The 25,594-nt window shown below is 37.8% G+C and overlaps 2 protein-coding genes across 2 annotated transcripts; one reads left to right on the plus strand and one right to left on the minus strand.

Moving 5' to 3' along the window:
• Positions 1-3,315: 3,315 nt before the first annotated feature.
• LOC140237567 (V-type proton ATPase subunit F-like) lies at positions 3,316-9,824 on the minus strand. The gene is made up of 4 exons (XM_072317503.1): positions 9,652-9,824; positions 7,616-7,697; positions 7,020-7,225; positions 3,316-6,494 (listed from the first exon to the last, which is right to left on the minus strand). Exons 1-4 carry the CDS (start codon positions 9,697-9,699, stop codon positions 6,465-6,467), a joined length of 366 nt encoding a protein of 121 aa, XP_072173604.1. The 5' UTR covers positions 9,700-9,824; the 3' UTR covers positions 3,316-6,464.
• A 5,129-nt stretch (positions 9,825-14,953) lies between these two features.
• LOC140237881 (uncharacterized) lies at positions 14,954-19,601 on the plus strand. Its single transcript, XM_072317813.1, has 2 exons — positions 14,954-16,219; positions 18,707-19,601. Exons 1-2 carry the CDS (start codon positions 15,288-15,290, stop codon positions 19,065-19,067), a joined length of 1,293 nt encoding a protein of 430 aa, XP_072173914.1. The 5' UTR covers positions 14,954-15,287; the 3' UTR covers positions 19,068-19,601.
• The last annotated feature ends 5,993 nt before the right edge of the window (positions 19,602-25,594 follow it).

Consider the following 25,594-nt stretch of genomic DNA (forward strand, 5'->3'; position numbering starts at 1 on the left):
AGTTTGTACACTACACTGAGCACAGTGGTGTAGCGCTCGGCTTTGTAATTACTCGTAGATTTTTTCAAGCACTCTTTATATATTTCCCACAACTCTGTTGAAGAAAGTATACAAATCAATATATTTTTTGACTGCAGAATGCCTTTTTAAATATTTAATAATTACATTAAATAATTGTAATATGATGATATACGTCTGTATCCAATTCTAGGAATTTGTTCAAACAAATAAATTTTTATTTACCTGGTAGTAAAGTAAAACCACATAAACAAGGGCGTCTGCTTCACGCACGTTGTCGAAGATACAGAAATAGAACATGACATCGTATTTATTTTCAGACCGTACGGAGAAAATATATAGGCCTTGCAGCAAGGCAGAACATGTTATAACTAGGTTTCAGAAGTGATGTGTGATAGCCAAAAGATAATGTCACCTTCTTGAAAGGAAAAGAACAAAGCAAAGCAAAAAAAAAAAAGTCAAATTTTGAGAAATAAAAGTAATTTGAAAACATAGTCCTTGTGTGTCTACATTGTTTTGCAGAGGCGGATGGGGGGGGGGGGGGGGGGGGACAAAATTAGATGAATCCCGGTGGTTAGTTTCTGGATCCGCCTCTGTTTTGTAGGAACAGCTTTAAAGATATTTACTTATTTGTGCAAAAACTCCTTGGGGTAGCTCACTCCAGCAAAGAGGGGAGACTGGGGAGCTAGGGGTGCTTGTGGATGCTATGAGAAGAATATCTCAGCTAGAACTTCCTCATAATCATGGGTTTTCTTGTGTTTTTCTATTTTCTTAGTCTTTCTTTTTAATCTAGCTCTAAACTCCAAAAAAAAAAAAAATTCTTCCCAGATGCAACCAGGCTTTTGAACTGAGGAGGCATATAAAATAATGTTTTATACAATTTTTGAATAATAGGCCTATATCAAGTTACCACAAACCCCTCTTCTCCAAAAGGGGCCTACGTCAACTATTGTAATGGGGGGGGGGGGGATAATGCAAGTGTGCAGACATGATTGCAAGGAAGTTGGTTATATCAGTGGTTCCCCATAACATCAAGTTATAGTCAGATTTACATTCAACATATCAGGGACTTTCTTTGAATTCATTTAATTTCAATGAGACCTTTTGTTGCATTGATTTTATACAAGGTAGGCCTAAACCCTCTCCTTCACCTCTCTTTTTTTCACTTGAGAGAACAACTTGAAATTCTGTCTTATGCTCTTCTTTTATAGCAATTCATAGGCTGAAGTCACCACAAAAGAATGAAAAATAAGGCAAGTTTAAAGATATAAAAAGGTTAAGAGTTTTATCATGCTCATCATAAAATGCACTAAGGTGACACATTAAGTAATTTTTAAATTGTTACATCACTGTTAATTAATAGCCACTAAATGTTCTTTCCTGTCATTTTACCAATGCAAACACTGATTTCCATATTATGTGCCTGAACGATTACTACGTAACTATCTTTCCCTGTTAGTAGAAAGACTACATGATGGTCTAATCAATGTTATCTGTACATTTTAAGTTATCCATAATAATGTAGAAAATCTTGTTTATTACACTGTATCAAGATTTAAAATGAGAGAAACTGAAAACATCAAGACAGCAAAATATGTCCATATGATGGAATACTGTAAAAGTTTAATTTTTGTGGTGTTGAAATTTTCGTGCATTTCACACAACCAGAAACTAGAGCGAAAATAAAAGCACACAAATATTTTCGCTTGCCATATGTGACCCTGCATCACAAAACCAACAAAAAGTCGTCAGCTATGGATTTTTAGTTAAGAGTAGATTTTGAAAGAGCAGACTATAGGCTAGGCTTTAAAATGATGTATAACTCAATTCAAAATGGACTCTCCTAACCTATCTAAACATTGGAAAGAAAGGACACTCTCTGGAAAGTGTGAACTGAGAAAAGAGGCTCAGGGTCTATTAAAGCATTTAATCTTTACCAAACCGTGCTAGCTTTGGGATGAATGGAACAAAAAAAAAAAAAAAAACAGGGTGTTGACCACGGGAGCAACAACAATGAAGGGATTATCATATTAAGCTGTAATTGAGCATGCTTCATTAACACAGTCTGTAGATGATTAATATCAACTTTCAATGCAATAGCATTATTCTTTTCAAGAGTTGAAAGTGAAGAGTATGACAGTGTTTTTGAGAAATGAGAGGAGGGTTCTATGAGAAATACCTAATCACACTATTCCACCAAAAGGTGTTTGAAGAGAACTGCTGAAAACACAAGTTCCTGTTTGTTTTATGATCCCAAATTTTAACATAATATAGAAAAAGACTTGCTCTTTCAGAAAATATGAAAAACTCAAGATAGGTCACATTGACCCAATTCACCCATTTTCAGTCCTCACACAAAATCACTGTGTGCGACTTTTTGTTCGTTTTGTGATGCATGGTCACATATGTTCCTGTAGGCTTACTTGATATCTTGATTTGGCGGAATTAAAAACATGCGAAACTCTTTTTACCAGGCCAAGCATGAAAAATTAGCGAAAATATCCACTTTTACAGTATAAGGGCTACAGCAGCACGAGTCTATCAGGCTTTTGTTAATTTGATCATTTAACACAACCCTGAAATATCCTCCAGATGTGTATGTATGAGCATTTATAATTTTAAGGCTGCATGTGAGAGGTAGGGATGTTCAATAAGCAATGTGTCCCACTTCCCTGGTGTAACTCAGTTCAACAATGGAGGTGGCAAATGAGCTCAACGCTAACCCATGCTAACAAAAAAAAAAAAAAAAAAAAAAAATCCACACAAACAAACATATGATGTATGTACACACACACACACACACACACACACACACACACACATGCACAAACAAGCACCAGGGAGGTGGAAAGTCCAGTCTTTCCACCTCTCTGTAAGCACTGAAAGGGGAGTCAATGATACTTAGGCATATCAACCCACCATCACTTCCCTGGCTACACTAGTGTGTGTTTTTTCTTTTTTTTTTTTTTCTGTTCAGTTCCTGGTGTGGTAGATCCTGCCCCAAATCTCCTCTGCTCCTGAAGTTTACCTGCACATACCAGTATGTCAAACAGCAATTCTCCTACATTGCTCAAAGTACAACTGTAGTGTAGGCCATCAACAAAATGTTGCTAGGTTTCCTATTCATTCTAAATGGATACCAGTGTGGTATGTGATTCATTTCACATGAGAGATTGACTTTAGAATAATGAACACTTACAGTATACAGTCATAAGAAAACTAACCAGACGCATGCAATATCACCTTCTGATCAAGAAAGCATAAACTTTTTTTTTTTTTTTGTGTGTGTGTGTATGATAAACAGACTGTTCAGTTGTGCAATTGTAGTTACATGTATATCAATGCACTTGGTATTTTACAAAATCTTCAAGTTAAAGACAGTCAAAATATGGCATATTTTACAACTATGTAGATAGCTCTTGCCGTTTGTGACCTTGACTAAAAGGGGGCTGTTCTAAATAAACACTGCAGTATATGGTGTCGGAAGCACTTGTTTTGTGCATACCAGCTCCACTGTCAATACAGTTTATCGAAGATTGTTTAGTCACATGTGATGCACACACTCTAAAGACACTACACTTCCAGAACTCAGAATCACCATCATAAAAGCTTTGGTGGTACATGTATCACTGTGCTTTCATATTACATTTACAATGTATTTAATGTTTCTTAGTTTTGATGTAGAGCGTCAAGTTATCAAAGCATAACTGTAAATCAAAATTTTGAAACACTGTACAGGTGTAATTGTTATTGCTGGTAGAATGCTCGTATCAAATGTATCCTTGAAACATTAGGAATGTTAAAAATAATGTATCTTGCATGACTACCGATACATAAACATGCATTACACATCATAAACACACATTATGTGTTTGTGGCTGTTCTCACATGAAATGCAAATACATGTACATTTGACATGCATGCACTGTGTATACATTTACGTCCATACTTAATAAAGATGCAAACACACAGATGGACAGACGGAAAGACATAAACACACACACACACACACATAGGCTCTGCAATAGTTTGGAAATAATCTTGCTTTCAGATAAATTGTCAGCACCATTCATTTGTGAATTTAAGCATAGATTGTACATGCTTGATTTGGTATAGATATGGTTAACTTGACAAGCATACTGTATGCATGTACATATACATCTTTTTTGCTAGTCTGGCAAATGTGTTTTACAATCAAATGCTTTCATCCAAACACTTTATCAATCAGTGGGCTAAATGTTATGTGTCAGAAGTAAAATTGATTAATAAAAATACATCCATACAAGACTATACAGTTACCAACATACATTGTAATTCACCAAATCTTCACATAAATGAAAGCAACAAGCAAGACTAGGAAGTATTTGGAACAATGAGACAAATCATGGGACTCCTTGTTAATTAATTTACTTAGTTTTTACTGTATTTTACTCTATTCTCACATCCACAAAGAGGACAAGAAGAGACATCTTAAGAATGTCCCAGCAATACATTTCAGTACTGAAATACAAACAAAGAAGTCCCGGCAATGCAGTCAATCTGTGCTATGTATTATGAGGATATGTTATACAGAAATCACAAATAGTCGTAAGCAATATTGCTGATGTATTCAGTATGAGTAATTCTGCATATATATTATAGCTATACATGATGCATGTCAAACCCATCTTTCAATTGCCTCCATTTGCAGCCAAGACGCAAGAAGTGTTATTTATTAAACCAATAGATTTCTCACACACTTTTGTGCCTAGTTGACAAGAGTCACAAATAATTCTGGCTATTATGAGGGGAGAAAAACACATGTAAAAGGGATAATGCATACTTCCCATGATATGTTACTTTACTTCCACAGTGACGTTACACATAAAGCTTACTGCAAAGAACATCTCTGGGTGTCTGTAAATTTTACCAGTTTAAAATATAGTTTTAACAGACACTCCAAAATGAGACTAACAATTAATTCACCCTTGTTGTTTTTGTTTGTTTGCTTTTTGTGTTTCCCATTAATGAATTGGATGGCTCTGAGTCTCAATTACGTGAAAGGTCAGTAAAGGCACCTATGCACTGTGCAACACTGCACAAACAAATTAATCTGCAAGGGTATATTCATTATGATAAATAAAGTTCCCAGCTTAATTTCAATGAACTCTGCATTGCAAACAGTCAATAACTGAAATGCTACAGTCTACACTTTGTATGCAATCATCAACTTTTAAAATATACTGGCTTCACACAGTAGAAAAAGAAATGAAACAGTTTTTACTCACTTTTAGAGGGCAATGCATACAGAATTTCAATCAGTCATGGTAAAGGTAAGACTTCCTGAGTCACGCTCTGCCATAAAGTACATGTACCGCAAGTACATAATCATATTACGCTTACAAGACTGGTATTAGCCATTGGCAGAGGAACATCTTTGAAAATTCCTTGATATCTAATGTTACTTTCATCAAATAATACTAGTGTATTAGATTCTACAAGTATGTGATTTATTCAAATTTATGTATGCACTACATGTAGTAATTCTTACAAACATACCTATCTATTCTCTGGTACAAGTTACTGAAGATAACAATAATGAGACGAGAAAATGTGTAATATCGATAGGTTGACTCCTGCAAAGCTTTTGGTTCTTATTTGAAAATCTACACACACACACATAAAGTTTCAGTTTACGTGGTAAGCAATGTGTGTTCAATCAGTATCATTCCTCAGTATTAATTCACATGAAACATATGTGTACATGCACTTATCTGCAAGTACTGTAATAAGAAAATCATCCCTCCAAACTTTTACTATGAAATATAACTTTTCACATATGCCAAGTTAATACAACAAATGTCATATCCCTGGTACTGCATACCAGACAAACATGTACAACTTTCACTCAAACAGTAGTGAAGAAAATATATTCCTTTAAGAAGAAATACATGTAGAGAGCAAAATGCCTTGTAACTTCAGCATCTTTTCTAATTAGTCTGTGTTTGTTGTGCTAAAGCGTAACAAAAAAATTAGCATTATATTGCACGTCTGAAGATGATGTATACTAGAAATCAAAAAGAGAGTATTTGTTTGTTTGAAGGAATAAGAAATACCCTTCTGGTAAAACAGAAGGAATTAACAAAAACAATGTAGGAATAACATTTTAGTAAATTGTACCACCTCTTCATTTGTATTGGATATATAAACATGCTTGGAAGGAGCACACCCAGTCTATACACAATACCAATTGAAACACCTTTTCACCAGAAAAGAACATTGCATGCCCTGTTAAAACAAAGCTTTGCTTTAGACTACGTTAATACACATTTTCATAAATGCTTTACAGATATACTTTCATAAAATCTATCATACCATGATGACATATTCAAATCTTCACATCTGACATGGCTGAAACTCCAGACGGAATGGTAAATCTCAGTAGCAATTGTATCTGTTCCGTTCTATCAGCGGAAATCTTCAACACTGAACATACCCTAGGAAGGAAATCAGATAGAATTGGTGATGGATAATACAAAAGTTTTATGAATTTTGTTGGATTTATCATAATTTTACTTACATGCAATGACATCAACAATCTATGCAAGGTAACATACAATGTAGTTAGAAACACATGAGCACTCATAAGAACTCATTACATTCAGTCTGCACAATTGTTTACTTACATGTACCATAAAAACTTGTACTGTATACATGGATATGAAAAGATTAACCTGAATTTATAATAAATTTTGCATCAATTAAAAACCTGACAAACAAATTTATAAATGCAATAAAACAAAATATGTGTATGCTAACATATGCCAGGATGGAAAACTAGGTAATAAGATTAAATTCATTGCAAATGCTACACTTGTACTTGCTGATGCATGGCTGCTGCTGATGGTGCTTTTAAGGTATTATGATCTGACTGCAGTTGACAACCATTTTATTTGTTGTTGTTGTTGTTGTTCAGGAAGGTGGAAGTATACACAGAAAGCAATTCAGCAAATGGCACTTACCTTTGCTCTCCTTAGAATGGAATCCTTGCTAGGATCATAGGGGCTGTCTTTAGAAGGAATCTCTAGGACAGCTGGAACTGGTTCTGTGTGATTGTCAAGGAGATGGCGGATGTGCTCTGCTATGTTCTGGTTGATCAGAATAATGGCTATATCCGTGCGAGCAATGAAAGCTCTGAAACATTCTTCGATTTCATGGACAGAAGTTTCTGCATGTGGTACAACAGAAGTGGGAAATGAAAGATTAACCAGTCATATGCAGTGTACATTGTCATATTGGTCACACAACAAATATCAATATATAAAACAGGCAATTAAAAACAAAGCTAAGAGAATAACACATGTAAGCTTACTTGCCAGAAGGAACATGGCTACATAGTGGCATTTGATGCTGTTATTCAGACCGAACAAAAGTAAAGTATTCTACAAAATGCATAGAAACGTAAATTGAAGTACGGACTTAGTACAGACTACAGTCAAATGTATGGATGATTGGACAAACTCAACCTGATGAAAATCTTTTGGCAAATGTAATATCTATTAAACTTAACACCTAAACAGCATTCTATTGACTTGGTCTTTCTACTTCGTTACGGTACCTTTTTCAACCACCATGAAATTGGGTTGCCGTTTATTGTTGATTTCACCAATTCCACCCAGCAGAAATCCTGTGCATGTGTCCTAGTAGAAGAGAGCAAGAGAAAACACAAGAAATATGAACACAGGTAGTCGGTAAAAGTGCACAAATTTGCTGCAATTCCGCAAACATTGTATACAGATAGACTCTATTAATCCTTTCTTGATGAAACAAATACTAGCATAGCCATAGCCTAAGGTTAAAGTCAAAATATCTAAATTAAAACCCCTTTGTTTAAACCTACGTGTATTAGTGTTTGTAAGCAAAACTAAGGGCAAGGGGTCAAGGACTCTTGTCAAGGTCAACAACAACAATCAACAAGAACAAGCTGATGTCAATATCTATGCTATGGTGGCTACGCCTCGCGCTTCCCACCACTACCACTTGCCAGTGCAGTACCACTACTACTACGACTACTACAAATGTACTACTAGTACAATGTACTACTAGTAGGGTGGGACATCCAATTACCGGACGCTTTTTTTTGTGGCTTTGAATTCCGTACTCAGAGGATGAAATTTTGGCTAAAAATAACATTTGAAATTACGAATTCAGCCAACTTATGTCAATTGTTCGCTCCAATTTTTAGAAAATATGCTTCAAACATACCCCTCTAAAAAAGTTGTCTTTTTGCGCTGTCCAAAATCGCATTGTATTACCGGACACGTTTTTTCGCAATGAAATAATTGACATCTTTCGCACCTAGTCCTTGCACCAGAATCACAATTTATCCCACAAATCACCATATACATTCTCACTGAGCGGATGACAAAGAAAAAATCAGCAAATGAGGTTCAAATTTCGTATTTTACGGAAAAATGTCTGTCTTGAACACTTCGAACAGTTGCACGCAATAAAACCTTGTGAGAAATCGACAACTGGTTAGACTCTACTTCTATGCAAGTTCTATTTTACGTGCTTTGTCTATGGGAGCTGCACGCGTGGGTGATGAGTTGCGGGCCCCTTAGCGCACAACTATTCCGCATCAAGGACGATAGCTACAAATTTCCGACATCGATCAGTGAACTTTTGGTTCTATTGGCATCTTCAGCATTTTTCCTGTATGTGAGGTTTCATAGAATTTCAGTTGTGAAATGTGATTCAAACATGCAATGGGCAACTATGATGAGGTGCAGGTCACTCAACTATAAATTTGAGGTAAAATGTGAATTTCTTCATGTTTTTACATTTTTATGTTGCGTTTTTTTTTTTTTTTTTTGCGATTTCGGTCCACACAAAGTTCTGTGAGGCTAATCTACGAAGTCTCACCCTCACAGAATGTCATTAGTGCACAAAAATGTGCGTGTCCGGTAATATCATGGTGTCCGGTGACACCATGCTTGCCTATACTGTAACCTTGGTTACTAGTAAATTTTGAGTAAACTTAGTACTATAATATAGTATTTAATACACTTACTAGTACTTATAGTGCAGATAAGTATTACTATTAGTAAATGTGTTTATAGACTAGTGGCAATACCAAATGCATTGCAAGTGAATTTACTGCATCAATGTGATCAATCTGATTTGCTAAATTTTAGTTGTTTAAGTTGGTTCAAATCTATCCGTGAGTAAACTTATTAAAATTTATGCCTAATTAGTTAGGCCTAATTAAATTTCAAAGTTATAACCTGTTAGATCTATTAGGCCTATCAAAAGTTTATTTGTAGTACTAGTAGGCCTAGTGTAGTTCTGTAATTTTGGTACAATTTGGTATGATGACTGATGTATTGGAGATATCTGCATGATTAATATATGGGATGATGGGTACGAAGGTGCATTCAATATCTTAGCTAAATTTTTAAAGTGAATGCTTTTTCTAGTCCTCTAGACTATTAACGTTAGATTCTGGGGCCGGGGTGTATGACAAATATGGGACTATGATCAGTCGACTGCACTGGGCTAGCCTATCAATCTCATTCAAAATATCTGGTTCTTGATAGATTTCCATCATCTCTAATACTTCAAGATAAGAGTGCTGTACACTAGAATACTTACTTCATCACCTATAACAGCTACAAGTTTCCCTTTGGATAAATGAGCCATTTTCACACAATTTGGTCACCCTCAACTCCGCACAGTCGGTCATAAGATCGAGATCACCTGCCAGATAACAGTACAGTGTGGCTAGTTGCTGGCTGCTCTGCTGCTGCACATCTGTATGTCTGGGATCTACACATCACAGGCGCGCGCGAGGACGAGCAGCGCAGGGAGCGGCGAGCAGGATACCGATGCTATGCTGTGTGTACAAGTGTACATGAGCTGTACCATCGAAAGGATATGAGTGAAATCACAAGTGGATGTGGACGATTCTATTTGTAAAGTAGGGTAAAGATTGGTAGGTGAGGAGCAAATTCGCCGGAAATATATATAAAAAATTTCTCGCTCATATGATCATGATGATCTTTATCATATTGACTTTTTACATTCCATTATGTCAGATATTACATCATTTCGTAAAGACGTACACACCCTCATCGTCTCCCAGTGTGATTCCATGTGTATAGGTTGCAGCGAACTCACCCCGGCCCTACCGACACTGTGACCGTGATCCTCCCTACGCATCATAGTTGCTCCCACTTGCTCATCATCGATTAATCGGCCGATGTGTTGGGATCGTTGGTGTGCAACCCAATTTGTTTATGTGTCTGTAAGTATACCGAGATTTTTGTATTTTGGTCATTAATAAACAGTCGCACGTCGACAAATAGTGTCGTAAGTTTAAGTAAAAATGAAAATTGGACACGCAAACCGTATGGCGTAGAGTTCAGAAGAAGGACCTGAATAAGACGAAACTGTCAAAGATTGGTTTGGTCAATTTACCATACGAAATATCGAACAAGTGGGACTGTGGAAGGTACAGAGGGTGGTGTGAAACGAAGTGCAGTGTCTGCATGCATGTGAGACTGAGAAGCTGACTTGAGCTGCATCAAGCTGCATCACCACTCCCATCAGGAATTGCATATATGATTCTAAGAAATAAAGGTTTGGGCTGTTTTGTCATAAAGTTTGTCATGAACTCTGTAGTGTGGATATGCATGTAGCTACAATAGTCTAGATCTAGTCAATGAAGTGGTTTATTTACTGCATACTGACTGGATGGGAGGTAGGTTGCAAGGCTGACTACAAGGAACACAGTGAAACTTGCTAGTTGCTTTGTTGTATTATCTATTTTAAGTTCTGTAGAGTGTCTATACACATATTGACATGTGGAACAGCAAATGCAACTGATGCAGAATTTTTTTTTTAAAGTTGATTTGGTGATTTTTGATTGCTTTTTGTGTGAAATATGAAAAAAATAAAGATCACTTTAAACAGTGCCCAATTATCGAGTGAAAGTAACAATGCTAACATGCACTGGAAGTGTTTCTGGAAGGCGTACGCCGTACGGTAGGTAAGAGTACCACACCAGTATTCGGTCACCTACCGGTATTCGGTCACTTATCACCAGCCAGTAAGTTCTACTGTCACAACACACGCAAATCACATCAATTCACATACTTGCACACTCATTCACAACAGGAAACTCCCTTGGGCCCCCTCCAAAAATCCATCCAAAGTCTCAAATTTCACTGTCAAAAGTGCAGAATCAGCGCGACTTTCCAAAAGCGCGTGGATTAAGCCCAGTTTTAAATGTACGGGTTGCCGAAAAAGCGCTAAAAATCGAGAAATACGCCGTTCTCTTGCAGGATTTTTTGCTTATCGCAAGCTTGGAGTGTGATGGTATCCTCAAAAACGCAAAAGAAAAGCAAAGTTTCCATATGTGCCAATGCAGTGTCTCGATGTACAAGGGTTGAATGCAAGTGCCGATTTCCCAGTATTCGGTCACCAACGGGTGCCGCAATATCCCCGATGCAATTTTGCTCCAACAAGGTAGTGCACGGCGCATTTTTCACCTGCCTTGAACACGCATTGACTTTGAATGCGCATATCGTGTGACCGAATTCTGGTTGCGGTGACCATATTCTGGGGAATTTTCAAGGTGATATATTTTCGGATTTTGTGAAATTCTGTGAGATATTTAACAAAATGAAAATTGAGATTAAAGAAATGTAATATATTTCACATACATTGCTGTAGATGTATTGAAAAATATTTGCAGAAAAGCTTAAATGACCGAATATTGGGGGTTTTACCCTACATCAATGTCATTCAGAGAAGAGAAATTTGGATAGCTCTGTTGTGTTGTATGCTCAAAAATTTCTTGAGACAGTTATAACAAAAATGGATTTACTGTTAACCCACAAAGACTTTCTAAAGTTAAAGACCTGTGCATTGTGTACGTGACTTGATCTAGTCTAGAATATAAATAAGGAATATCTACAATGTATTTTGTCTCAATATTACTCTCCATACACATGGGATGTTGTTGAGACAAATGCTACATGTGATGTATACTATGATAAGGCATTTTAACTTCAATATCACATGTTAAAGGGACTGTACAGTACTGGCTGAGGTGGGGATTCAAGTTTTGAACATTCCTAAGTGAGATAATGAAAAGCCTCTTATGAAATATGAAAGAGCATATAATTTTAAGAAGGATTCAACGTTTATTTGATGAAAATTGGTTTTCAAATGGCTGAGATATCAAAAAGAGTGCTAATAATAAAAGGCGACATGCCACAACTTTATTAGGATCTCTTTGTTTCACCTTGTTTTTGGATATCTCAGCCATTTCAAAACGGATTTTCATTGAATAAACTTTTGATACCCCTTAGAACTGCTTGCCCTTTGACATCTTGTAGAGTGATTTCTGAATATCTCGCAAAACGTTAAATGCTAAATCCTCACCTCGACCAGAACTGTACACACCCTTTAATCTGCCTTTAACCCATTTAGGACAGTTTGATTTTGCTACAACATGCATTTCCCATAGACACTTCCGCAAATATACTCGGGACTCGTCCTCAACAGGTTAAAACTACCAACTTTTGTTATTCACCAAAGTGTCAAGGAAAATTTAAGGCCGTGTCACACCAGCCTTGCGTGCGACTTGGAAAGAACAATCTTGACTACCCGGAGGTCCCCGTAGATGATCCGCACATGACAGTACCTAGCATGTATCTCAAAAGTAGTCGCCCGGAGGTGCGCACGCATATTTTTTTTTACCCGCAACCGTGTTTAGGCCCTGTCACACCTTTCCGGGCAAGCTACTCGGGCTTGTTACGTGTAGGGATTTTCTAGCATACCGGACATTCCTGAGGGCGGAAAAGGATTTGTGCGAGTCAGCGCATGTGTCGTACTTGCTGGACGCATTATACTTGCGAGTATACTGTGTGACCTTTGTACCAGTCGCATGGGGGCTGACAACTCGGTGAAGGAATTCCTCTAATGGAATGGCTGAAATCTCACAGAATTTCATTATCTTGGCTGCATACGGGACTGCGAAGTACCTGCGTGGGAATTGCCTGGGAAGTACTGCCGCTAAGGGTCTCCTACTGGTGTTCTGCATGGACCTCTACAGGCATTCCTGCGACTCACTCGGAAAAAGTTTTGGTCATGCTCAAAACTTGGCTGCGGTTAAATCGGACTTGCGTGAGCACCTCCGGGCAACTACACGCTAGATACTGTCAGGTGCGGACCAACTGCGGAGAGCTCCGGGGAGTAAATTTGTTTCCCTGCAAGTCAAGCCGCAGAAGTTCCCCCGTACGGTATGACAAGGCATGAATGAAAATTGCAAACATTCTTGTTCACCCGCTGAAAATCTTCTACATGCTGGAAACTACCTCCTCGCCACACGTAGCTGGTGTGACACGGCCTTAAGGAACTTTGCAATGCAAATGTATGTTGAGTTGTATGGATTCATATTACCCTGATCATTACTTACTTGTTTGTGGCTAAAAGAATGATATGTGACATTTATGTGACCCTGCATCACAAAACCAACAAAAAGTCGCCAGACATGAATTTTTAGTTAAGGGCAGATTCTGAAAGAGCAGACTCTAAGCTTTAGAATGATGTATAACTCATTTCAAATGAACCCTTCAAACTTTTCTAAATATTAGAAAGAAAGCACACACTCTGGAAAAGTGTGAACTGAGAAAAGAGGCTCTGAAGTACAGGGTCTATTCAAGTGCTTAATCTTTACCAAGCCATGCTAGCTGCGTAATGAAAGCGACAAAAGGCAGGATGTAAACCACCAGAGCAACAACAATGAAGAGATTATCAGATTAGGCTGAAATTGAGCATGCTCTATCAACACATTCTGTCTATGAGAAATGCCAACTTTCGAAGCAGTAGCATTAACCTTTCAAATGTTATTAGAGTTGAAAGTGAAGGTTTGCAAAGGATTTTCAAGAATGAAAAGGGGCCTTGAAGACATACTTGATCACACTACTCTCTGAAAAAAAGGTTGTAGAAAAACTGCTGAAAACATACTTTCCCATTCATTTTATGATCCCATACTTATGAATAATGTAGAGGAAGAATAGCTCTTTCAGAAAATACAGAGACTCCAACTCTCCTGTTTTCGACGGGAGATCTCCGGCCGAAAACCTATATTTGCAAAATCTCCCGTTCTCCCGTTTGAAATTTAATTTCTCCCGCCCTGGCTCTTTGTCTCCCGTTGGAAAGGATTTCTTACTTATTTCTATCGTATGTTGAAAAAATAAGCCTTAGATAGCACCAGAGAGCATCTAGAACCCTGGGAATTTCGCGCTTCGCACACATCAAGCTGGAGTCGCCCGTTTGCTGAGGGTTTCAGGCGGGAGAATCTCCAGATCAGAAGGTGCTTGGGGTTGGAGTCTCTGAAAATATTGAAAAAAAAATCAAGATTGACTGGGTTGACCCATTTCACCTCAGTCAAGGGGTGCGACTTTCTGTTGGTTTTATGATGCATGGTCACATATAAATTGTACAATAATATTTCAACTCGTTTTCTTCAGATTACTTGGAAATACTTGCAAAAACACCTCCCAAGCTGAGAGTCTGCCAGTGACATCATCTGTCAATCATTGTGTGAATACCAATATGATTAACAAAAGACACTTGAATGCACCTTTCCCCTTAGAGATTGAGCATAACTTGCATGTTTCCATGTTACTATTAGGATTTTATAAATAAAAGACTTTGTACAGAATATTGGTTTGGAAGGTTTTTGTGGGCATATCCAAGTACTCTGCGTATATAAAAAAAAAAAAAAAATCATAGAAAAAAATTATGAAATAAACGGAACATATCTAGGTATGCATTCGTTAGGGGGTATTCCAAGTTGACATGCATTTGCATGATATACTTCCTGTAAATGTAGGCTTATAATTGCATTTGACAACTGCTCCATATTAAATTGTATGGCGTAATGGATTTGAACTAATAGATATCCATAAGCAGAGATAATCGATTTGGCCATTCCATTACATGTAGTTGTGTCCCACATTGTGTTCAAGAAATTGTATTGATGCTATTGATAGCATTTCTTACAAACTTGTACCTTTGCTGCGACCACTTCTAATTTATTGCATGAAATGATATAGGAGTACTGCATTCCCCATTGACTTTGTACAGGGCTTACCAAGTTCTCATAGGCAAGGAATTGTGTTGAGAAAGATTGCATAGTACAGTATATGTCAAAAGTAATTTTCAAATGTTTTCTCTCATATAGGCATGATGATCTACTGTAGACATTGGCGACTATGAGTCTGATAGAAGGTATTGGGGATGAGGTCACAGTACTGGTGACTGTTATTGTAGCTGTGGCAACAGTGGTGGCTGCCTGGTTCTCCACTTCAGTGCAGGAGCAACATTCCTACTGGCAGGATCGTCCAGGCTCAGTTGTCGACCCAGCGTCTGTTGTGGATCCCGAGTCATCAACTTCCGAATCAACTTATTCAGAAGAGGATGGGAGGGAAACAATTTCAGATACGCCCAGTAACAGGGAGACACACAATGCTGATGGTACTGGCGATGAACACAAGCGGGGCAATGAGACTGAAGTGCCAGCCAGTGAGGTGCCCCTTTCACACAGCCACTCAAATAAGGAGAGTCAGGATATGCTCTCTGGCAACTCAAAAGCATGCTTTAGTACTACAGCAGATAACAATTCCACAGGGAGGCAGGAGAACGAGCAAAATTTAGCGAGTTCTTGTGGTCAGTATTCAGGGTGTGACTCTTCTGAAGCCACTAAAGAAAGTGATAACCCAGACTGCTGCACATCAGACCCTTTTTCTGGAGTGGATGCTACAGATGGAGTCAGCGCGCACCATGAGCCACCAGAAGTCATTGTGCAGGAGAGAGTTGAAGATATTCATGTCAGTTCAAGTGAGCAGTGTGTTCGGAAGAGGACTATTCCAGCAAATACTGCCTCCCCGCCCATTGTTTCTGCCGAGGGGCCTGAAGATGGGCAGGAACCATTGACAAATGAGTCAGACCACTCGAGTGAAAGTCAAAGTACCAGTAGCCGGTCAGAAACATTTTCTCAAGCTGAAACCAGTGGAGCTACTGGGCCATCACAGAGAATAAGGGACCAATCTGCAAGCGGAGTTATTTCAATCAAATTGAAATTTCTCGATGAAACTGACAGGATGGTATCCACAAATATGGATGACACACTGGGCAATTTCAGAAGGTATTCAGACCAACTTTCATAGTTGTGTTAATTTTTAGACATTTGGGATGATGTGCAGTTAAAAACTGAACAACAAGTAGAAATGTCCCAAAATATAATTGTATGTCTTTTGTATCTGTCACAATGGTGCACCATCATTTTCAGCATTAGAACTGTGTATGCTTTCATACATCATTTTCAAGGGAGAATGTACCTGGACAAAATACTTGGTGTCCTCAGTTTATGCTGTTTAATTGTCGTCATTTTTATGGCTCCGTCACAAAGTGTCACTAGAGGCATTTACCTGATGTGTCTTCAGGTTGTCCTTTTGTCCATAATCAATTTTGTGGACAATGGAATTAATTACCAATTGAGGTATCCATTTTAAATTTGGCATATGTATAGATGAATGGACAAAACTGCACCCATCAACTTGTGGATGCACAGGTTCAATGTCAAATTTCATAGGTGAAGGTCAAATTCTGATATTTCACTCTTTCCCAAATATCTCCACAAGTATTTCCATGAAACTTAGTGCATTCTTATATGTGCACTGTTTTACCAGATGAAGATTCTCTAGAACAAGATGTAGGGCATGGGGTCAAAGGTCAAGTGAAAATACAAAAAATGTAATTTTTTTCTCCATATTTAATAGAAATGGTTCAATATATCTTCATGAAACTTAGTACATATATGTACATGTATTGGCAAGATGTACTGTACAGTTGTACACCCGCTGGAAGATTGTGCGATATAACAGAGGCATACCTGTCACCATAGTGATATTCTATTAGTCTTTTTTTTTTTACCTCACTACAAGCCAAATTGATTGGAGGCACGGGTGCTACATATACAAGGCTACCAGCAAGTATTTGCTGACAGAAGTGCCAATTGTACAGGCCCATGTGACCCTTGAAATAAGATAAAAGTTCATCCAGTTATGCTGCTTAATGTCATAGTGTAGCCATTCTTTGAAAATATTCAGTGTAAGAGAAAGAAATTTGCCATAGGTGATTTTAAAGCAGCTTCCTATGCATTAATCACACAATTACAATGTAAGGATTAACCCTATTCTAACTGGGCTATTTGAGACCAAGTTTTTACTGAGGGGGGGTCAATTTGACCCTCCCTTGAGATCTCGGCCGCCGATCGCGCGATCGCCGCGAAATTTTGCCTGAAGATAAAGCTGGATGTCAACTACAAGATTGCATCGTCATACAATAGAAAAATATTGCCTTTCTATTTTTAATAAATTAATTATGCAAATTTGTGCATGAAATCATATTTTCACCTATAACTCCATTAAAAAGACTGGAGGATTGCTAAATTTTTGTGTCAGAATTCCTCAAGACACATCAAACAATTTTTGTGTAAAAAAATAGCTCAATTGAAATTAATTTCTTTTGTTTTTCATTGTTTTGTTAATTTCTTATGTATTTTATTGTTTTTTCAACCTTTTGTTTTCTATTGTTTTTTTGCCAAAACTTGTTGCAGGCACTTTTTCAGGCTTATCAACACTAGAATTGATTAATTTCAATTGTTAAAAGTTGAAATAATCTAATTTATATCAATTTAACCAAAAAACACAATTTGCATTGGATTTGCACACGATATCATGAATTTGAGCTGTTTTTTGGTTGACATGCATATGCAAAACATTATGTAACTTCAAAACGGTGTACCCGGACGTCGCGAATTTGGTCTCAAAATATGCGGGAGACTTCAATGAAAAAAGTCGTGAAACGACGCGGCAAAATCTTTGCGCGTTGCGAAATCGTGGCGCGAAACGTCGAGGGGGATGTCAATTTGACCCCCCCCCCCCAGTTAGAATAGGGTTAATTTAGGACATACCTCATCGGAGAAATGTCGTTGCGACTGTTGCGACTGCTGCGACTGATCAGTCGCTGTGACTCATGTGACTTGGCTTGTGCTCTCGCCAAGAAGGCGAGTCCACAGCGACTTCAGAGACCTCTTCAAATAAGGTATTCGTCCAGAAGTCAAAAAGTCATCTCGGCGATGCCTTCAGTAGGTCATCAATGAGTCTCCACAAAGTCGCTGAGATATCTTGGAGACTGACTTTGCCAATAAATTAGTCTCCATGGCTGGAAGGAGATGTTGTTAACGACTAGGTGGAGACTGGAAAGAGTCTCCTCAGAAAAATTGAACATGTTTGATTCTCTTACAACTACCTAGTGACTGAGCTATGTGTATTCCAGGAGACATTGTGGAGATGTCACAGAGACGTCTCCATGACCATTCCATGAGAAGGGAGACTTGAGTCACCACAGGTTATCAACTAGTCTCCAGCCCAATGAGATACCCACATTAACCACTTCAGAGATAATTTTGATGACTGTACATATAGCTATTGATGCTCAACAAGAAAGTTTTAAAAGATTGAACTATGGTTTACTAGTGATAGTCACTTCTGGAGTGTACTATATTTTCATAAAGCATCGTCAGATGTAAAAGATTTGTTTTGTTTTGTTTCATTTTCTGCAATTAAAGGGAAACTTTTGCATCAGAGATACGAGCTGGGAAGACTGTGCGGCTAATATCAAACGGGCAGCTCCTAACAGACGACAGCCGAACCCTTGCCACCTACGGCATCACTAACCAGCACGTCATTCACTGCCAGGTGTCACAGGCTGGTACCGGGCAGGGCCAACACCGGCGCCACCCATCAGACGCAGGGGGCGGGGAGCACGACCTGGGCCGGTACATGGTGCCGCTCTTTGCCTGCATCCTGGCCTTTGTGTGGTACCTCCGGTTCCAGTACCGCTTCATGTTTAATGCCACCTCCACGTTGTCACTGACGGCCGTCACAGTCGTATTCCTACTGGCGTTACTGGCTGCGTGGCGGGCGTGAGATGCTCCTCCAAGCTGCAGCTACTTGTATTCACCCCTTACGTGCATTGGATTTATGAAACTTACCTCCATTGACACTCCACATAATAACTCATGAGTAAATACATGAGGGCATGCTTTCATTAATACCGAGGTACAGCTGATTGCAAATATATGGTATATCAATGTGTGTCTCCTCTTGCTAATCAATACCGGTAAGCAATGTACACATGTACAATACGCTGGAATTATAGTACATTGTTTTCTTGCATTCTAAATGGGATATTTGTGATCTCCAATTATCAGTATACAATATGACATTATTACAAATCTGCATCTAATGTAAAATAATATTTTGTTCACAATGCATCATGTAGCATCCACAAACAACTTCAAACACTTTAGGCTTGTAGCACACTAGGTATGCTGTCAGCCTGTTGAGAAAACAAAACTAAATTGTTGTAGGTTATTGTTGATTGCCATTACATTGCTGCAAGGCAATTTGATCTGAAAATGTCATGTTTTGCTGTGTCCCTCTAATATCCAGTAAAGATAGTTCAGATGACCCCCCCCCCCACAAAAAAAAGCAAACAAACAATAAAACAAATAAACAACAACAACAACAACAGAGATGCCTTTGACCTCTGTTATTGCAAGAATGTGAGAGTAATAGGTTGATGTAAATCTTTGCAAATATTGCACACCACATTGTTGCCATTCAAACAAATGGCACAGTAAAGTTTACTGGAATGAATACACCCAAGTCTTGTCCACACATGTTTGTTTTCTTTTATACAAAGTTGGCGAGCTTGTGCAACCTTTTTTTTAACTTCCATTGGTCTACATACATATTGTAATCCAGAATATGCAGGAATTTTTGTGATAAAGCTGTCTCATTGTCTAAAATTCCTGCTTCTTTGCAAAGATTTTGTAGTGTGGGTATTTGTTCCAAATTCATTGTGTCACTGCTGAGCTTGGGTATTTGTTCCAAGTTCATTGTGTCATTGCCGGCAAACAGGGATAGCCTGGTGGCAGTGTCACTGCTGGCAACCACGGGTAGCCTGGTGGTAGTGTCGCTGCCCGGAGCGCAGTTTATGACAGGTTCGAGTCCCACTGGTTCCTCTTTTTCTGACATGTGTGTTATATTATAGATCAGCAGTTACGATCTTACAAATTTCGTTTGTAGAGGGAGACAAAATTGGAAGAAAATCTCACACCTCGACCTTCACTCCTCTGCTTAATAATCTCTTGCTTTTAGAGCTTTATTTGAACATAATCAAGTTGTGTCTCTCTCTCTCTTCCTGTATGTGAATCAAGCAGGATAATTGAATTTGTAGTATATTTTCTTTGGTCACAATTCTCTTTCATTTTGGGGTACTTTGCCCTAAAAAGGAAAATAGTCATTAAAATTGTGGGTAATACATCTATTTATCAGAGGTTGATGTTCCATATATTCTAGTTGACTAGGTGCTTTGCACATCTGGGACAAAGCCTGTAAGCCTCCATCATTTTACAGAGGGGCAGTCTGAGCAATATTTCAACTTTGACAGCTCATTCTTCAGAAATTGTCTGGTGCACACTCGGTGTGCTTTTTTGTTATTGTCATTTTCACGTTTTGTGCATTAGTATGGAACGCATAAGTCTGAATTGCCGACAGGTTGCCAGCTGTGGTACATCATACATGTACATGAAGTGTATCTCCAGCCAGTGTTTTCTGTCTTGTCCATGTGTTTTGGTGATAAAGGGCCGCCATGACAGAAGAGAAATACAATGTATATGGTAGTTATGAACATGCTGATGCGGATGATGACAGTGATGATGGTAAGGACAATGATGGTGATGATGATGGGGACAATGATGGTGGTGATGATGATGGAAGTGTCAGTGGTAATGATGGTCGTTGTGCCGATGGCTTGTGCTGATGGTAATTATGGTGGCAGTGATGGTGATGGTTACAACGACGATGGTGATGGAGATGATGGGTGGTGCTAATGGTTGTAATGGTGGTGATGTTGATGATGGTCATGATGACAGTCATGGCGATGTGAAATGGTGGCCATGGTTAACTGCCAATCACTTATTCTTCAACAATGTAGCATACTGTAAAGCAAGAAATTTTCATGGCATGAAATTTTCGTAAATTGGAGCTGATGGCCCCCCTTTTTTTCTTTGTGGAATGAAATTTTCACAAATTGCCACTGGCATTGGGTGCAGAAAAAAACTTCTGTGTGCACCCCAATTTAGCAATTCTTGGCTTGCGAAATTCACAAATAAAAAATGCATGGAAAAATGTCTGGTTTTGCAGTAATTGTAAAAAACAGTTAATGTTCAGTACTCCTCATAAAAAGGACCCACAGTTGCATCAGAAACGACATTGTGTGATGAGCAACATGCTTCACATGATGACGGTGGTATACATGATGTCTCTGTATGATATTGTGGTTAAGACAGATTTGGGTGCTTATCTGATACCAAGTCTTAGCAGTTGGAAGCTGTAGTGTAGCTTTGAGACTGATTTTGTGTTACAGTATTGATTACTAGTTATTTTGATACAAATGTAAATGATTATCCGAAGTTACAAATATATAAGTGACCTGGAAAGGAAACGCATTTCAGATCAGATTTTATTTGACATGGTCACCTCTTGAAATTGTACTGTACTGCAATATAAAAAGTGATAGATCATGCCCTCATTCTTGTACAATGGAAAGTGTATCATACTTCTGTATCAGTTGGAGTTTAATTTCCTTAAAATTTAGTTTAAAGTTTAGTTGCGCTTGTTATATCTGATGTGAATTTTTAATGTTTGGAATGTATTAACAAAATAACTTTGGATAGGAGTGGATTGAAACGTATGAATTATCTTTGGAACTGTGCAATAATCATTGGTCATTGATTGCCATAAAAATGAAACAAAAAGTCTTACTCCTGTTATCATTTGTTTTGTGCTTTGCTCATCAAACTTGAGTACATCAGTCCACTTGCAGTGACCCTGTTTGTTTCACATTTATATATAGTGTATGTATGTTACTGATCTATTCCATTCCATTAGGACAAATTATCTATATATTACTGGATGAAAACACTCTTTTGGGGATTCTGAGTTAAGTTTCAAGCAATGAAAGGAGATGAGAGGAAGCGAGTTTAAGAGGTAGAGATGAGTAGATAGATAGGTACATATAAAAAGTTATGTCGGATAGGTAAAATCTTTATTTGAAAGATAGATGGATAGATAGATAGATATATTGATAGTAAGGTACATAGATGCATTTGGGTATATTAAACAGACGAGCAGACAAATACGGATGTACATAATAGCGATATATTTTTTTTTTTATTTTTTTTTTACAGTGCAGTAGAATGTCTGGGATTTACTAGTATAATACTACAATAATTGTGAGTCTTGGTGATAGAACTTCTGAATAGTATTTATCAAATTGCTTAGGCAGCAACATTGAAAAATCCTGACACAACTTATCAGATGTTGTGTATGGCATGCACTGATGGTTGTGATTAGAGTTGTTAGAGAAATTTAGTTAATGTGACCAAAATTAGCTCTTGGGTTTCATCAATTCACAGTGTGTCAGGCCCGTTTGTTTTGTTTTGTTTTTGTTTTGTTTTTTTGTCTTTAGCTGACATATTTATAATTGCCCCTTTGAGGATATGCATGTCACAAAGCTTTGCTTGTGTTCTCACCTTTATTTAGAGTGAATATCAAACTAGAATGGGTATGAATCAAAGCTTGATATACAGATTGTTTTCTTCAAATGAAGGACAAGAGAAACTGGGGGTAGGGAGCAGGCCAACCAGGGGCCCGTTTCATAAAACTTGTTATCAGTGTCAACTGCCACATTTCTATGACAACTTTGCTCTCAGCCAATCAGATGCAAGGATTTCAGCAGCTTGTCACATCTATGACAACTTGTCACTGATGACAAGTTTTATGAAACGGGCCCTAGAAGCTGATCTTGTTTTACAGGTATGCTTCTTTGTAGTTGTGTCAGGGCAAAGTTTGACAAATATTTGTAATTGTGGTTGACTTGTGGGCTGCACAAAATCTAATGATATATACAGGTTGATGGCTTAAACTGAAAGCTCAGATTCCAGTTTGTGAATTACATCTAAACTTTTTGTGGTGGTCAGATGAATCAACATGTTCTAGGCATTAACTTTAATTTGCATGTCCTTATCTTTTTGCTATAAACTCCCACTTAGGAATAATAATGTTTTTGCCACCCAAGCGACATCATCACCTCATTAAAAAAAAACAACAACAACAAAACAATTGTGCCATTAATAAAAAACATTTAAAAAGAGGCGTCATATCTCATGGATTGAGGATAGAAACTAATTGCTGTAAGACATAACCAGCCTGGCCTGTTTAATATATTTATTCTTATACTTTGTATTGGAGTATAGTCTATCTAAATACATGTATTTAGTTTAACGTAATTGCAGTTGTCTATTAAATAGATAAAGAAGAGTGATTTTGCACATATGGTCTACTATCTTTTCTTTACCCAAACAAAAAGTAATTAGAAAAAAAAAACACAAGAGTTGCACAACAGTACATCTGCTTTATTGTCTCGGAGCTTTTACAATTAAATGATGAGTTTTGAAGGTTTGGCCAATCTTCAGTTCTTGCTCTCAAAATGATATAATGTGCATGGCATGTAGGCCCATATTGGTATGTGCAGTGGTTATATCATGCTTATATGGCAGTACATGTAGTTGCAGGAACCATGTTATATACCACTCGGTTCGAAATTGGAAGTTTTTGTAATACTGGTTCAAGTTTACCAGGGCTTCAGTTGTCCAGTGAGAAATGAAGGTCATTAAGTTTTCCAGAAAGTAGTGGCACATATTGATGGAAAACTTAATAAACCCAATGATTTATTACACATACTTGAGTGAGCATACACATTTCCTCTTATGTAAAGCATTATTTTAAATCTCAAAACAGTTTTTATCAAGTTGTGTAGATGATATGAACCTTTAAGTATCTCTCTGTATTAAAAGTAAAAGTCATTTTCAGAATATTTGTGTGAAGTACAAAAATAAATATTATGACATGTAAATGTTGACCCTCATTTCCTGGTACATGTAGGCCTACTTGTACAAATGTGGTGATGTGTGTGTAATTGGTGTGATCTTTTCATGCATGTTAAAGGACAAGTTCACCTTCATAGACATGTGGGTTGTGTGAATGCAGCAATATTAGTAGAACATATCAATGAGAGTTTGAGGAAGATCAAATTTTTGAAGTTTCTGCTCAGTCACGGCTGGATGAGAAGACTACTGTGGCTTGTGATGTCACATGTGTACAACGATATAAAGAAAGTGTAAAGAAAATTCAACATATTTTCACTTTTCTCGCATAACAAAAGAACACTCAACTTCTCTCTTTCAGAAGGCAGGGGGAATAATATTACCCTTGACATACGTCAGTAACAAGCCGAAGAAATGTGTACTTTATTCAAAAAGTAACGTTTTGTGAAATTCTCTTTTTATTTTCCTTATATCGTTGTACGCATGTGACATCATACACTGTAGTAGTCTTCTCATCCAGCAGTGATTGAGCATATACTTTAAAAATTCATAACTTTCGAACGGATTGTCCAATTTTCCCCAAACTTTCACTGATGTGTTCTACTAATATTGTTGCATTCACTCAATTCAAATGTATATGAAGGTGGACTTGTCCTTTAATTTCTTTCCAAAATGTAAAAAAAAAGAAAGAAAAAAGATTGGAAGAGCAAGGCCTTCTTGCATAAAAGTTTAGGTCACACGATAAGTCAGAAAATCAAACATAAGTGGGTGAATACTCAATTCTGATTGGCTGATACCAGACTTCCATTTGATTTACTGACTTACATTTGATTGCATCTTTTATGCAACATGGCCCTGGTTTGCTTCAGTTTGCCCTGTTCACACACACACACACACACACACACACACACACACACTTCACACTCGTACATACACATGTACTTGCAGAGAGACACAGACACATACATTAGATTCTACATTTAAGATGATTAGTAATATGAATATATCATCCAGATTAAGCACTTCATATCCTAACACAAGGCATTAATTAGGTAGGACATACCATGAAACCAGAAATTTCTGCGAATTTTACGAGGATCCAAGATTTGTGAGCTAAAATGCACACAAAAAGTTCTTGTGTACACTATGCATTGAATGCCAGTGGCAATTCGCGAAACTTTCATGATGCCAAAAAGGCTGATGGCTCCAATTCGTGAAAAAGTTATATTTCTGGTTTTACAGTACAGTTGTATATTAAATATCTGTTATAATAATGCCTCCCTTGCACCCTTGCACCACCCCCCCTCCCCCCCTCCCCCCCCTCCCCCCCCCTCCCCCCCCCCCCCCCCCAACAACACATACACCAAACACAAAGCCACATGTTACAGATCAGGGAGGATCTAGAGATGGAGTGGAAACTAATTGCCCTATACATATACAGTAGGTTGAAGTCATGGCTAGTAACTGATTAGTGGGGATCAGTGGGAATGCCGGAGGATG

Source organism: Diadema setosum, chromosome 14 (assembly GCF_964275005.1).
Source record: "Diadema setosum chromosome 14, eeDiaSeto1, whole genome shotgun sequence".
In the NCBI taxonomy this organism is placed as follows: Eukaryota; Metazoa; Echinodermata; class Echinoidea; order Diadematoida; family Diadematidae; genus Diadema; species Diadema setosum.